The following is a 17,175-nucleotide window of genomic DNA, read 5'->3' as shown; positions in this document are numbered from 1 at the left end:
CTTTCGTATAAGCACATGAAACTTAGTGAGGCTTATCGGGATTTGAACACGCAATCTTTCCTAACCCGGCATTTGCTTAGTTAGTGTTTTGTTTTAATTATAATCGCGTTGATTCGACTCTCTTCAAATAACGATAAAATTTTCATTTCGAACTATCAAGACTCATAATCACAAGAAATTTACAAAAATTAGAACATCTGATTCAAACTTACAACAAATTTAATTTGATTTGAACGCTTGTTTAAATATTTGTACATGGCAACTTAAGAGTTGTATTAAAGGTAGTATTGGCAAAATATATTTTTCCAATTTCTTGTGTGTTATTATCTCGACTAATACTTACATGATTTTCATCAATAAAATATCGGGGATGTTGACCGAAAAAAGTTAATCAATGTATACGAGTATATTATTTAACAAATAAATGAAAATCCGGCTTCGCTCGGCTAAAACAACCCCCGCACCGTACCCCTGTACGTAATTATTATTTGTAGCACACTTTCTGAACGCATACGTAAACGTCAAACTGGGCCGCTCGTTGAACTATCATGTCATTGAAATTCAAGAAATATCAAAATATCTCGATGATACAAAATTTACGGATATATGTTGTCGACTAAAAAAATCATTATTTTTTAACGATCTCTAATTGTAAATAGGTTTCAATCGGGTCTATCGTAGAACTCCAGGTACTTATTGCCTCTTAATTTAGCTAGGCAAGCCATTTTGCGATTCATCAATGGACTTATTATCTAACCTATAATCTTTGTTATCATCGAATAACAGATGAGGGTATATATTTCTTACGGGTAACTACCCGGGTAACCGGCTCGAATTCACACGAGTGCAAAAATGTTCGATATACAAATTTTAGAATGAAGAAAACACAAAATAAAAATCTTGGTCCTTCCGGCTAGAACAATTAAAAATCTCAGTTTTTCTTTACTATAAATTGCATGCATTATAAAGAAAACTTTCTTTTGAAACACTCTATTTATGAAAACTGTTTAAAAGATTTAAGCGTACAGACAGCGTGGAGATACTTTGTTTTAAACTATGTAGAGATACGTATCTCGTACATAAAATATAGAATAGGATTATGTTCCCTACAAGTAAATATAACATTTTAATACAAAGGATGTTTCTTAAAGCGTTATTGGTCTAAATACCAGTTCTAACATAATTCAATTTAATCGAAGTCTGCTTAGCGAAGATTATTTTATTTGTTGTTACTTATATCATTATGGCACTGGCAGCTAGCTGATGAATGGAGTAACTTAGGCTACAACAAAAAAAATTTCTTAAATTCAAATGCGCACGAAGTCGCTGGCACATATAGATATATAGTCTTTTCATCTAGGGAGAACTTAGTTACGTGGGATGACAATCTTCTGCGCCAACACAGCAGCTTAATTTTATATACCAGGTATAGTCGGACGGATGAATGAACAATGATGGTAAGCAGTCACAATTTGCCTTAGACATTGGCGCCGTAAGACATTTTAACCATTCTTTACATCAATGCGCCCAAAACCTTAGAAATGAACATTTTATGGACCTTGTCCATGTAGTCACACTGGCTCACTCGCCCTTCAAAACGTATATGGGTTCCAGACACAGCCATTTACGTTTCAATATAATTCATCTGAGTCTGCCTGCGTCTATTTCTCCTCTCCAAAGTTGATACAGCAACTTTATATTCGAGGTTGGTGGCATATTATCGATATAATGTATAGTTTTTTTTTTATCACTGTATCTGTGTGGTGGTGTGAACCTTACCATCATGTGACCCATTTGCCAGACTGCCTAAACATTTTAAAAATGTCACGAATAATACGTGTTTACAATATCTATAAAGTTATATATTAAATTACTGTTCTCATGACGAAACCATTCGCAGTTACTGAGATTCTGACATCTAAACTACTAGCGAGGTCAGTACATACAATCTTCCAAAATCCTTGGACGATGACAATTACATAATATGCATTGTATGATTCAATACAATCAATCATGTTATGATTACATCCAGTAATCTTGGCTTAGCTTGTAATTTACTTCTACGGAATTGAATAAATTGTTAAGAACAAATTATTCGTTATTTTACTTATAATATAAAACTATATCTGTAATATATAAGTCACAGAGTGGAGACCGTGGATCTGCAAACGCTGCATAGGTCTTCCCCCAGTCAGGCGGACCAATGGTTTCAAGAAGATAACGGAAGGCGGAGAACCAGGACCTTTGGTGCACTTTGAGAGAGCATATGGATAGCGGTGATTGGCTATTGATGATGTTGAAAGCTACATAATACTGATGTAATACATAGGTCCGGAGCACTTTTCATGTAATAAATAAGTTTGTTGTTGTTAAGACAAAGTTATATTTTCTAAATGTTCATCAACTGGACTAAGGTTTTATTTTAATGAGATTTCTTGGAGTATATTACACCATACTGTACCAATATTGGTTTGTGGCATACTTTTGCCCAGCACATAAAATTATTCACACTGTTTTCCTTCACTAAATGAGCTATGGGCACATATTGAACACTTTAAAATTCAGTTTTACTTACCTGAGTACGAAACCAAAAACTTCGGTTAAACTCAATCTGAACTGTAAAGCTCAATTTGTACCAACATTTATTATGTATGATGAAATTGGGCTACAGGCACCACCGACCGTGCCAGAGGAGTTTGTTTTAATACACTTAAACCTCCTCTTTTACGGATAGAGAAAGCCTTCACAGATAATGATGTTATATTATCGTTATATTAAATACTAGTTGTTAACCACGGCCTCGCATTGTAAGATTTAGTCGACAGATGTTTAGCAGAAAAATGTAGCCCATGTCCTCACTCGGGGTTCAAGTTTTATTTCGCTGTCTTAGAACAACAGACAGACTAAAAGACTGAGTTACTTTCGCATTTATAATATATATATATTTAATAACACTCGTAATACTCGACTCATCACAAATCTGTAAAATTTTAATTATAAAGTTAGTTTAGACGTTTATATTCAAGTCTTATATTAAAAATATAATCACAGATACTAAAATACTTTAATGGTTTAATTGCTTCGCTGTGGAATGTCAATTAAATTTACAAATTGCTAATAATAACGAATTCATTAATCGTTACAACAATTATATATTGTTTAAAGCCTTAAATCTGATTGTTTGAATCGGAATGACGCAAGATGAATGTAAAATAAACATCTTCTATCATAATAGTATGCTGTTAGTTTCATTTCCTAATAATAACATTGGTCGGTGCGTTGACCTCAACAAAGATTTATTGATGTAATCAATTAAAGACTAGAAGTTGACAAATTTAACAGTTTCCTTAACGAATCTAAAATTATTTGATACGTAAAAATATTAACAGTAATCTTAGTTCGATGACCTTTTCATTTTCTATTTAATATATATATGTAGTTTTATTTTGTTCTATTTAATTATTTCTGAAATTAATCCTTTGGAATATGAAAATAATTGTTGATGTAATGTAGATGGGAAAGAGCATTAATGCGTTTCTCCTCTGAGAATTAGGAGACATACTTTATATGAGACTCAGCGGCACCGACTTCTCCAGAACACATAAAAAAAACCAGCGGTGCAAGCTTCGTCTTTTCGGGGCATCAGAAGATCACGTGTACGTACTACAGCGAATAAAGCGAGAGCCTCCAATAACGGTACAAAGTTTATATTTAATCGAATAAGTTTTCTATACGATACTTGATTAATCGACCAAGCATAATCTATACTAATATTATTAATGCGTAAGTAACTCTGGGTCTGACTGTTACTCTTTCACGGCAAAAACACTCGACGGAACTTTGTGAAACCTATATGGGCTACGTCTTCTCTCCATTGTTACGTTATAGCTTAGTTCGAGTAGACAATGTTATCAAAATAACAGTTGTCAACGAAGATACGTGTTTTATGGTATATGCAGGCGGACGGCCATAGCCTACTCATGGTGAGTAGTCACATTTGCGCTGTACCAAATATTACCCACTGCTACCCTCCTCCCCCCAACAACCTTGGGAACTATGATGTTATGTTCCTTGTGCCTGTAGTTACATTGGATCACCTCGTCCTTCAAACTGGAACACAACGATACTGAATACTGCTGTTAGGTGGTAGAAAATTAAACCATGTCTTTGTCCATGTAAGTAACTGAGTCCATTTTTTTGCTCACAACTAAGCGGTAGAAAAGACTGACCGTTTGAACATCGTCAAGTATTTTTCATGGCAGAAGGTCAAATATGCCTCCAGATGGTAACTGGTCACCATCCTTAGATATCGGCACTGTAAAAGCCTTTAACTATTCTTTATATCACCAATACGCCATCAATCTTGGGAACTACGATGTCATTTCCCCTGTGCCTGTAATTACACTGGCTCAGTTATCCTTCAAACCAAAATACAGCCATACTAAGTATTGCTGTTTAGCGGTAGACCTAGCTGGATGAGTGGCTGGTACCTACAAGACAGGTTTACAGAAAACCCTATCACCAAGTGATTATTATTGGTAACCTCTACCAGAGGCCATTGAACTGTCGTCACTTGGTAACAGACTGTAATTGTTATATAGTGCGTGTTAGCTCAATTATTCAAAAACCCGCATGTTCATAAATCTCTTATGCAAATATATTTTCCATAGTTCAGCTGGGAATAGCTGATATTGATAAGGTTAAAACGATGGAAACTTTTACAAATCTTTATAAATATATAAATGGTTGCATTTATATCTGTATGTGATTAATAAATTTCTGCGTCGTTTATTTGGTCATGTTTTTTATTTCATTATTTACATACTTTCCGCAACACGATGCATATGTTGCTCTAATATAAACCGAATTTAAAAACTACCGTGAATAAATAAATCCTACCAAAAACATTTTCATGTAAAATGTTAAGACGAGACCATATGACTCGCACTGTCAAAAAGTTATCAGATCTCACGTACTTCTAGCTTCTAACTCACTTACTAGGACTTACTTCAAATTATGTGGCTGTTTATGTACTAATACTATATAAGGTTACATACCAATTTTCAGCTTTCTATGACATTAGGAAATACCATAAAAATTTTGATGATCATCAAAATGGTTTTTTAGATATCAATAAAATCTAAAGTATAAGAAGTATATAATTAAAAATTTATACATTTCATAAATCCTCTATCGACAACTGTTTCTCTGGTATAACCCAAAGACAAGTTATGATGGTGGAAAAAAATGAATAAGTGGTTCGAGAAAAGGTAGATAGTGCTCCTGCTTCACTCCACTTCGCTTGATTCATCCGGGGGGGGGGGCTTATATCACTACCGTACCGTACCTACACCCAGATATAATTCTTGTCCGTAAATTCGTTCCGTATAACCCTTGATGATAGTATTTTTCTTCAAATTACATAGGGACCAAACGGGAACTATGTCCAAAACAAAAAAAAATCCAAATCAATTCGTAAATGGCGGAGTTAGGTCACATAAATAAATTATACGACCGAATTGAAAGTCTTACTTCTTTTATGATGCTGATTTCAAAAAGCACGAAATTCAAGCGGTGTTCTCGAGTTCCGTATCATGAATAGCCGCTGATATACGAAATAGTTAAATATATACTAAATATATAATAGATAACAAAAAGAACCAATTAAGTATACCGATAAGTATATTGACCTAGTTAGTCTTTTGAATGAGGTCACCGAGGTTTCCGGACATACAAAACGTTCAAAGAACGGAAAAGCAGATTGTTAGGACGACCTCGTCTTGAGACAATAGTGATGGACCAAAACATTACAAAATTGTATTAAAGTGTACATTGAATTTAAATTATCGTAGTAATATAGTCCATGCACATGTGGAAATTTATCAGTGATATTTATCTTAAAACATGTATTTTGGACCTTATTTAAAGAATTGTAATATCATACCAAAATTTTGATTAATCTGTCTGTTCTGCGTGTTAATCCACGCAGTCTTTTAACTTACGGTTGTTTACTTTAGGAACATATAGAAAAAATGGTTAAATAATAATAATAATAATTAATGTTTTATTTTACGTTAACGAAAACATTCCTAGGCGTAAGGATCATCTATTAATAGCACATTGCTGGTGGAAGGATTTATTTTTTAATGGATAATATACTCCTATGGAAGTCCATAACCATTTATCAATCGGTAACCTATTTTTCCGTTTATATACTTGTTATACATAAATTAAAAAAATATTGGAATGATAATTAAGTTCTATATAAATTGAGCAAAATTTTCCCTTAAACCTATGTACACATCCGTAACCAGAAATATAGTATTACTTGTTTACATAACATAATAATTAATAGTAAAATTTACAAAAACAGGACAAATCATCAAAACATTAAACATTGAAATTAAATATTATTAAATTAACAAAATGTTTGTTTGTCCACTCTGAATAAGAGCGAACAGAAAAACACATCCAATTAATTCGGAGGTTTTAATTTTTACAGGAGTGTAAATACACGCAATACTATAACCATAATAATGTGGTTCGTGTAATATGTTAATGGCACACAACATACAGGAATACGTTGTGTGTGTTCAATTTACGACATCTAAAATGTATCCTACTGAAGTTAAAGAAACTATCTGTAAAATACTAATACGACATGGGAAACTTCAAAAAGAGTCTACTCATTCCTTAAAGGCCGGCAACGCACCTTCAAACGGTTCTCTTAAAATAAGAGAACAAAAGTTTAGTGGATGTCATTTATAAATATATGAAACAATAAGGGATCGAAAAGTGACCCCTGAGGTACGATTAAAATTAGTCATGTTGTGACAATTACCATATCTCGTGACGGCATATTTATTTGTATGTATTTTGATACTGGACAATAAGTCATATTGATAACAAAATAGTTTTCCTTACTTATTTGTAATGAATAATATGAAATTATGAATCATTTTACTATTTGTTATTAAATTATATTCAACCGCAAAACCGCGGTAATTCTTTAAAATTAAATATTGCCGTTAGTAGATCTAGTCAATAGCTTCAATTAAAAGTCTGCAAACTTCAATAGATATGTTTAATATTTTAAATACGTCTAAATTATGTGGGTCACTATACACTATTCATAAGTGTTTACATAAGAATAATTAATTTACATATTTATAGTAAATATTGCGACATTTATTAGAATTCCTTATAAAAAGATGTTTCTAGTGTTAAGGTTAAACTTTCAAATCAATATTTGCACATTGCGGTGAAGAAAAACTTTGATAAACTACTATTTTTTTTCTTTGGTTGTCATCATTGGCTTACATAAAATATTTTATTTATAGATAAAATTATACTTACATTTGGAATGATAATTTAATGTAGTTAGATCTAATAGACGTGTAAAGTTGAAGAGTATTTATTTCAACACATAAAATATCTTCTGATATAATTCTAATTGGAAATTTATAATGTATAATCTTCATACAGAATTCTCTTACATCAGTGTGTCACGAATTTTGGGAACTAAAATACCAAGACAGACCAATATAGCTGAGAACACATCGAAAAAATTTGGCCAACAGCTGACCACTAAGTACACGCACATTGGTATAGTATGATGTTTGGCGAATGTCAAGAGTAGCTGTCACGTACATCAAGGTAATGAAGTTGGCTCGTTAATTTTATATCACTCATGCCTAATTAGAGGCACAAGACTGTGCCTGTAATTAGTGCACTGACTAATCCCGTAAGCCAAAGCAAAGCAAAACAAATGCTTAACGACTGAAAAAATCAGTAGTCAATACACGAACAAAATATGCTTCTTCATATTCTAAGTATATCAAAAGTTTCACTTTCAATCAATTTGCAATGAATTGTTTAATTTAGATTCGAATATATTACAGTCACTACCAACGGTTCAGATTTTTGATGCAAGAAGAAGCCGGCAAGAAACTCTGTAGTTCCACTAAACCACCATAATACCATTTCCAACAAAATATTTAAGCCATTATTATTAATATTTATAATTAATTTTATTTAAAGACTAATCATTAATTATAAGTCTTTAAATAAAGCCGAGATGGTCCAGTGGTTAGAACGCGTGCATCATAACCGATGATTTCGGGTTCAAACCCAGGCAAGCACCACTGAGTTTCATGTGCTTAAAATTAGAGTTTTATAATTCATCTCGTGCTCGGCGGTGAAGGAAAACATCGTGAGGAAACCTGCACGTGTCTAATTTCAACGAAATTCTGCCATATGTGTATTCCACCAACCCGCATTGGAGCAGCGTGGTGGAATATGCTCCAAACCTTCTCCTTCAAGGGAGAGGAAGCCTTAGGCCAGCAGTGGGAAATTTACAAGCTGACAATGTAACGTAATGTAAAATTAATTATATAATTAATTATAAATCAAAGTGATATAATAGGAATGTAAACATAAACATACAAATCATCTGTATGTAGGAATATATGTTTTTAAAAAATGCTCGTACAATATAAAATATATTAGATGAAAATACAACCTACTATGACGTTGGTTAATCAAGATGCATTCAAATATTTCCGCATCATCGTAGATAGACAGACAGACGATATCCTTATTAAAAAAATCAATTTGGTCCATTCATTGCGATTCAATAACAAAACATAAAATAAATTTATTAGATGTATTGATTGATGATTAAGAACTTTTTTGTATTCCATTTATTTATTAATGGAAACGTGATAGGTCTATTAACGAATAAATCATATAAAAATAAAGAATCACCTATTATGCTTACTAGAAAAAAAAATATTCGACCAACAGACGGATCAATGGATACAAAAAAAAAAATAAACGACTTCAAATCAATTTTATATAATCACGATGTAACTACTATAGTAAAAATTGTTATAATTGCAAAATTATTACTTTAAGTCCCTATTTGGAACGAATGACAAAACGAATACATTAATACGATCCCATAAATACCAGTATTTTTTAATAAATACGCATAGTTCACTCGGAACCATAAACGTTACTTAACAAGCCTGATGATATTCATTGTACGCGTGAGAAATCCCATTGAAATTGATAGAATCGCCTTATACTACAGCAGTGTTGCGTTAAACTCCAAGCCATCAAGTCGCGTAGAATGTGGAAACTTTTCGTACTCGTAAGCATTGTTACTTCTGCACCAACTGACGATCTTGCCGGCATAAACTTTAATGAAATTAATCAGTTCACATTGAAATTCTTAAATAATGTGTATACGTTTCAAGAGAGTTACGGCGACAAGAATGTTGCGCTGTCTCCGTTATCAGTGTGGAATATATTCTCATTGCTAGCTGAAGGATCAGCGGGAGAGACGTTCACGGAATTAATGAGAGAATTAAGACTGCCAAATGATTTAAGGGAAACACAACAACTGCATTCGGCGATCGTAAAACTATTGAAGAGTGAGGATCACGATGTGACTTTAAAAAGCCAAACGGCGATGTTCTCGGATAACAGCTTTAAAATTCATCGCGAATTCTGTGAATCAGCAAATTACTATAGCACAGATGTGTATGCCGTGGATACAAAAAATACAACTAAACTTGCCAATGACATCAATTATTATGTGTGTGTAGCTACAGAAGGAAGAATTCGTGAAGCAGTGAGACCAGACCTTCTTGAAGATTTAAAACTTATATTAGTTGATGCTCTATATTTCAAAGCGAGTTGGACGTATCCTTTCGATCCTAGTGAAACGAGACCGGATGCATTCTACGATTCCCAAGGTAGAACAATTGGCTCGGTAAACATGATGTACCATAAAGCGCCCCATAACGTCGGAGATTCCGAGCTCATTGGTGCCCAAATTTTAGAAATGACTTATGGAAAATCTGAAGAGTTTTCCATGTTAATTCTTTTACCATTCGAGGGGCTACCTTTGAAAACAATGTTAAATAACTTAGCAACACAGTCATTAGACTGGATGACGGAGTATAAATTAAACGGTAGCCCGCCGGAAATAGATTGTTATATACCCCGATTCACGATCTCCTCTCGAACGGATCTGATTCGTCCTCTACAGTACAGCGGGATACAGCGAATTTTTGATGCTGATAAAGCAGAATTACCAGGAATATCTGATGGTCCTTTATTTGTCTCTAAAACCGTCCAAAATGTTGAGATCGATGTCACAGAGGAAGGAACTGTCGCCGCGGCTTCAACAGTTGTCGGTTTAGAGGATAGAATTTTAGGACAGCGCTTTGAAGCGAATAAGGAATTTGCATTTATCATCACAAATAGATCGACGGGATTAATAATACTAGCCGGTGTGTATGCAGAGCCACAACTTGTGTGAGTAATGTGTTCAATAAATTAATTTGTGATTTGTTTTGATTTTTTTTTAAAGTATTCAAAGACCCCTCTTGTTGTTCTGTACTTAGTGTTTAAAAATTACAAGAATATGAATTAAAATTGAATTATAAAAACGTGTTATACCAAATCAAATATTTGATACAGTATTTAAACATAATTATAAATACTGTAGCAAAAGAAGATGCCAAATAACTTATTGCTAAGAAAGCGATTTCTTGAAGCGCTTTTAAAAATAAATTAAATATTTAATGTTCTATTTGAAGTATTCAATAGATATTATATTTACCTTAAGCTATCTTTAATGGAAGTTAACTATAAATTATTATGCGATTTACTAAATATATTATTATTTTTACCTTGTATAGTTAATAGGTAAAAAAAAAAAAGATATCATAATCTAAAATAATACATTGACTTATTACTAACACGTGAATATTAACCGCAGATATTGAGTTTGGTCTCGGGTAACCATTCTGTTCGTGTGGATAATTTTAGTTTAAAATTAATCTCATTGTCGTTAGTGAAGGAAAACATCGTGAGGAAACATGTATGAGTCTTATGAAATTCTGTAACATGCGCGCCCAACTCAAATTGGGTCATTAACTGGGTTTTATTTTTCTCATCACATTATTTATTGGCTCCGCAAATGACAAGCTTTTTGTCTAGATATGCTCATTCTTGTCCTCAATCGCCAATCGTTTCTAAGGTTGGTCTTAATTTTACAAATATTAAAACTACATGGAATTATGTGTACAGAGTTTGACAGCTTATTAATCTCCTAAAAACTAGTGCACGGATTCGAATGAAATTATGAACTGATTATTACCATAAATTAATGTTTCATTATTTACTAAATAGTTCTTCAATACATTACCATATTAACATAATATGTTCTTGACAGTTAAATAACTATGTAGAACATATTTATTGGCACCGATAATATTTACATCGATCGATTTTAATTTGTAATCGTCGATACTTTTTTTTATTGTTTACGTATTGGAAGAAATTGACTGATGTGCTTAATATGCTTTTATAATGTGTGGAGAAATCGTTTAGAATTAATTATTTATTATTATTTTATTTATATTAATGTGTAATATAAATAAACGCTATGGTGTTGAAATATTTATGTTCTGAATTACGTAATTCCTTGTTTTGATTTTGATTAATGCTTATTACGTCAATGCGTTTATGGTTTGTTTCCAACATGTACGCGGAAACATGAATAAAAATATATTTATGTGCCCGTCTCGGGACGCCCGACAGAAGTGATAACTAATCTAAGTTTAATTATTTAATATTGATATTGTTCAAATTGAGAAAAACTTAATTTATTACTAAAATTTTATAATTTTTTGTATGTACATTATTAGAGTCATTATTCAATCCTATAAAATGCGTACCGCTGCCGTATGCGTAAGACAAAGGGTAGCAAGACAGACTGGCGCCGTAACGCGTTACGTAACGAAGCGGTTTTACTCCTACAAGAAGTTATCACTTCAAAAATAATTAAATATCTATTAATTTATAAAAATAATGTGTGTAGTTACAAATGTGTATTTCTTACACCCTATGATTTATGAATGTGCTCCCATGAATCCAATAGCCGGGACCGAACGGAGAAAGTTCAAGAGCAGTATGTATTATTATTAAATATCAACATTATTTATTTATTGTACATCACAAACATTTACAGAGAAAAATCTCTTTGACTAAAACGAATTACAGTTGTATTGTACAACGGGCGTGGTACAAGACTAATGTTATGACAGTTATCAGTAAACAAGCAAAGAAATTTAAAAAAAAATGTGTCGTTGGCCCAACCATAGACTTACACACTAATACATACATTTATATATAATTACTATTACATAATTGAACCCAGCACCTGAGCTCCCCTAACTCAGATGCTGGGTTCGACCTGGAGTCGTATGATCTAGCCATTAGACTACCGCAGCAGTTATTTCTTGCACTGTAGTCACGCGAACAAAGCCAGCACATTCATTTACGTAAATAACAGCCGTTAAATATCTAAAAAAATAAATGAAGGGACATTGGCTATAAGCATTAAAACTTGAAAGTATACGCGTATCAAAATGGCGTAGGTATTACTGTAAGTCGATTGTGAAAATTTCACGAGTTGATTACGAAGTTAATTCATACAGAATCACACAGAAATTCTGCTATATTATGAACTACACTACAAACTTTGATTCTTGAATTATTACGGTTGTCTTTATTAATAACACAACACTGTTTGTTCTACGAACAACTTCGCCCTTTTAAATCCAAAATGATATATTTAATATTTCGACCAATGTTATCGCATGAATTTAATTTAAGAGTTGTTTATTGGTCTTCACTACTCTTGTCGTTGGGATAGGCTACACACAAGGAAACGTTGAAGATTGTTACACAAACATAAACGGACAAACCTATACTTTACTCGTAAAATGTATCTTGTGTTCTTGCGGATCTATTTACTCGAGAAGAAGCGGATCCTGTTACACAATGATTGAATATTCAAGATCTCGATCAATGATATCGCGTTAATTTAATGTCAAAGTATTTTACAACGTAATATGGAATAAGTTAAAGTACAAATGCATTAATACTCAAATGCAAATCGATGTTCCAACTGTATTCCATCGATATATAAATGACTCCTTTAGAATAAAGAACCTTCATAGTGCACTTGTGAATTATAAAACTGACAAGAAAAAAAAACTCAAGTAGGAACAATTTATCTCCAAGTAAATTACATAATTATACAATTAAATTAACACATGTTACATAGAAATAAACGAATTGATCCTAGATTTTTGTCATGTATTGTGTAACTTTATTTATTAATGATAAAATTGGAGTGTCTGTTTGTAATATTAAAATAACCCATTTTTACTAAATGCATATGTATGTATACACGGTACATATACCAAAGTAACATTTTTTACAATTTTTGTCTGTCTGTCTCTTTGTTCCGGCTAATCTCTGGAACGGCTGAACCTATTTCAACGGGACTTTCACTGGCAGATAGCGGATGTAATAAGGACTAACTTAGGCTACTTTTATTTTAGAATTATATATACAATAAAAATAAAATCACGCTAATATATCCAAATAAATTAAATTCAAACAACGCGCACGAAGTCGCGGGCACAGCTAGTTTATATGAACATAACATTGTCACCTCAATAGTCGTCTTGAATTTGAGTTTGAGTTTAAGGCGCAGCTACATGTAGAATAATATTATGCAGTAAAACCTTCTCCGAAAGACGCTGTATCAATTTTTTTTATTATTAACATTAAATCCTTAAATAGATAGAAATATTAATAAAAATAGTTACTGTATACATGCTCAATGCTAGCGACCTTGAGCTAGCGACCGTCCGTTTAATCGCAATTCCTATGCTCCGGACAGAAAACCAACGAGGCCCCCTTACACTAGTGGAGGGAAAAGAGAGGTGTTATTCTTTAAATGAAGCTTTTTGCTTTAGATAGGTATAGGTAAGTAATTATAAAAAAATAATTTTCATTTATCAAGTATAGATTTTTAATCATCAGAATTAAACGATTAATTTGTCATTTGTATTGTATGTCCGACAATAGTACTCAAGCGATTAGTTTAAGGCCAGACACGCGATATTAACAGTTTTTTATTTATAAATATATGTCTGTTCGTGTACAAAACATGATTTTTACTCATGCTATTCTATAAACTGTGTGAATGGTTTAATAAATACATAAAACATTGAATTAATTAAAATGTATTATAATATAATAGTTTTCGACCGCGGTTTCATTCGGTTGGTAAGGCCGGTAGTAGGTTTTAGGTATAAATAGTATACTATTGAAGGAAGAATCCTTGGGGCTCAAGTATTTCAAATTCGGTTCAGTACTTATCCGTTAAAGCGTAACAGATAGACAAAGTTACTTACGTACTTATAATATTAGTATAGATTTAATATTAGCTCTTAACTAATATTATAAATGCGAAAATGAGTTTATTCGTTTGTTTGTTTGTTACGCGAAACGTCTTAACTACTCAACTGATAATGTCACGTTCATACACATTGCCAGGGGTGCAGAAAAGCGTATAGGATACGTAGGCTGGCAACTAGTATTGTATGTATATTGAACACGGTCAATAACAATTACTGTAGAATAATAATTGAGGCTCAGATGATGACGTCGTTTCCCGATTGAGTAGCAATTCCAGGCGAAGAAGAAGAAGAAATCTGAAGAATCTGTCAGATGTCATCTCTAAAAGCTATTAGGGATGTGTGAATCTTTTCTTTAGAGAAATGAAGCACTAATCATGATGAGATGATTAACATGATTAATTCCCGCTGAGTTTCTTTCAACGGTTCACAACGCACCCACAATCATTTCGGTTTTGAAATTTACCTATGCTTAATTTTTGCAAGAAGTTTATTCATGTAACTTTCCTTACAATTTACTGACGATCAGATGAAAATTTGAGTCACGCTGTTCAATGCATCTGCGAAACGTGCATCCACACTGATTTACATAAACAAACGCCTATACTAGTTTAAAATTTAGTTGAATGATTTGAACCACACACAGAAACAGGTAAAGTTGAATAAATGTTTGTATAAACTGCTGAAGTGCTGATTCTATGATTTTATTTACTTGGTTTAATACCGGAAGGTATTTCCACATAATGCTTACGATATATATTCGGTGGTAACATAACTTTACGAATGGTAAATTCTCATAAACACAAAATCTCACAAACATACTATTACCACTTGTTGATAAGGCTTTGTCCAAGCTTTGAGTATGTACCATCGACTGAATAATGTTGTGTTCCGGTTTGAAGGATGACTGAACCACTATCTCCACAACATCTCATGTTCAGCGAGTGCTTCCATGGTCCGATCTCTACCACATACTGCCTGACTCAAACGTCCATATATATCTCTCCAGTAACTAAAATTTAACTCAATTTCATAGTTTTTTACCGTGGAATTGAGCTTTTTTTATCGTTGAAATCAATGTAATAAAATTTATTAAATATTTTAGTCGAGTCTATTTAAACATTAATTCATGTAATCAAATAACAAAATCATAAAACGATTACGAGTGGCTATAAGTTTTTAATTAAATTTTTTAACATCTATTGTTTCACATTCGGATGAGATCATCGGAAGGCTGCGACCAAACGTGATAAATTGAAAATTCATTCACAGTCACGATATTTTAAAACGAACTCACACCAAAGTTTAGATTTAAAAAAACTAAACACCATGTAAGAATGGAAATAAAAGAGAATCAAATTTTATAGCATGAGCTTACCGATTTATTTGCCATTAGTAACGGTGATTATTAAACGGTGGTGAGGATTAAACGATTGACGAATATTCAGCAGAATATTTCAAAAATTTTAAAGAACCAATTATAAGGTTCAAACATTCCGTGTACTACTTTGTGTATTTAAGTATATTACTATTGAGACGAATTTGTCACACATTAGCAAATAACATACATAAACATAATCAACCTGTAAATTTCCCACTGCTGGGCTAAGGCCTCCTCTCCCATTGAGGAGAAGGTATGGAGCATATTCCACCACGCTGCTCCAATGCGGGTTGGTGGAATACACATGTGGCAGAATTTCGTTGAAATTAGACACATGAAGATTTCCTCATGATGTTTTCCTTCACCGCCGAGCACGAGATGAATTATAAACACAAATTAAGCACATGAAAACTCAGTGGTGCCTGCCTGGGTTTGAACCCGTAATCTCGGCGGCATTAGCAAATATGTATTACAAATTAAGCAATTTTCTTATTTGAGAAAAGAACAAACATAGCGACGGCTATAGCTAGCATATCCAGTCTGGGTAGGTCCCAACAACTCACCAGATATTCTACAGTCAAACATCAGTACCCAGTATTATTGTGTCCCGGTTTGAAGGGTGAGTGAGCCAGTGTACGGGCACAAGAGACAATACATCTTAGTTCCCAAGATTGGTGGCATATTGGCTATGTAAGGAATGGTTAATATTTCGTACAGCAACATTGTCAATGGGCCGATGGTGACAACTTACTATCAGGGGGCCCATTTGCTCGTCCGCTTACCAATATCATAACAAACGCGGCTCACATTAGAGTGAACTAAACACTAAAGTTTACATTAGCCAAAATATATATATTCGCATTTACTCGCCTTGTCTAGCCACAGCTTGTTATACAACGGTCGTGACCGCGACATTGAGATTTTAGGAGAATACGAAAAGATTTTTTTTATGTTCATACAAACCGAATGATTCTCACGTTTCGGTGTTTACTTCCTTGAAAATAATGCAATTTTTATTTTATACCCATTATATATCAAGGTCAAATAAAATACACGACAATGAGAATGTTGCCCTAGCGAGAACTAACGCCTCGTTGATGTAGTGGATAGTTTACGGCTGCATATCTTTAGGTCTTGGGTTCAAACCCTGGGTTAGACAGTAAAAAACTAGAAAAAAAATCTTTTTTGAAAGGGATAGGTACTTTAGTAGCATCCCGGAATTTGAAAGTTGGTAGTATTGACGATGTCGTAACATGTAAAAAAAATATCGATAAAAATGTAAGCAGTTTGTGGTGCCGACTAAACTCTCAAAGGATGTGCTCGACTGCCGACTCCTCGCCTTATAAGAGTGAGGGAATAGTGTGTATCTGTGTTATATAGTAAATAGCATATTGTGTGCTTGTATAATGACCAGAGTCCGTTGTGGATAGCCGAACAGCTAGAAGGATCACTGCAATTGATTTTAGTAGGGTCTTCCTGCTGTGCCTAGGTCAGGCTGGGTAG

The 17,175-nt window shown here is 33.2% G+C and overlaps 2 protein-coding genes across 2 annotated transcripts in view; both read left to right on the top strand.

Moving 5' to 3' along the window:
* The window catches only part of LOC135193965 (serine protease inhibitor 77Ba-like), a 404,929-nt gene that overhangs the window by 318,609 nt on the left and 69,145 nt on the right, over positions 1-17,175 (top strand). The window lies entirely within an intron of this gene.
* Positions 8,983-10,362, top strand: LOC113403701 (serine protease inhibitor-like). The gene has a single exon (XM_026644282.2). It carries the CDS (start codon positions 9,134-9,136, stop codon positions 10,328-10,330), a length of 1,197 nt encoding a protein of 398 aa, XP_026500067.1. The 5' UTR covers positions 8,983-9,133; the 3' UTR covers positions 10,331-10,362.

Source organism: Vanessa tameamea, chromosome 23 (genome assembly GCF_037043105.1).
Source record: "Vanessa tameamea isolate UH-Manoa-2023 chromosome 23, ilVanTame1 primary haplotype, whole genome shotgun sequence".
Taxonomy (NCBI): domain Eukaryota; kingdom Metazoa; phylum Arthropoda; class Insecta; order Lepidoptera; family Nymphalidae; genus Vanessa; species Vanessa tameamea.
Note: the sequence above shows the minus strand (reverse complement) of the source record. Positions and strands in the feature narration are given on the sequence as shown.

What these genes read in the sequence shown, in the direction of transcription:
- LOC113403701 (XM_026644282.2), top strand. Translation starts at nt 9,134, where the DNA reads ATGTGGAAACTTTTCGTACTCGTAAGCATTGTTACTTCTGCACCAACT.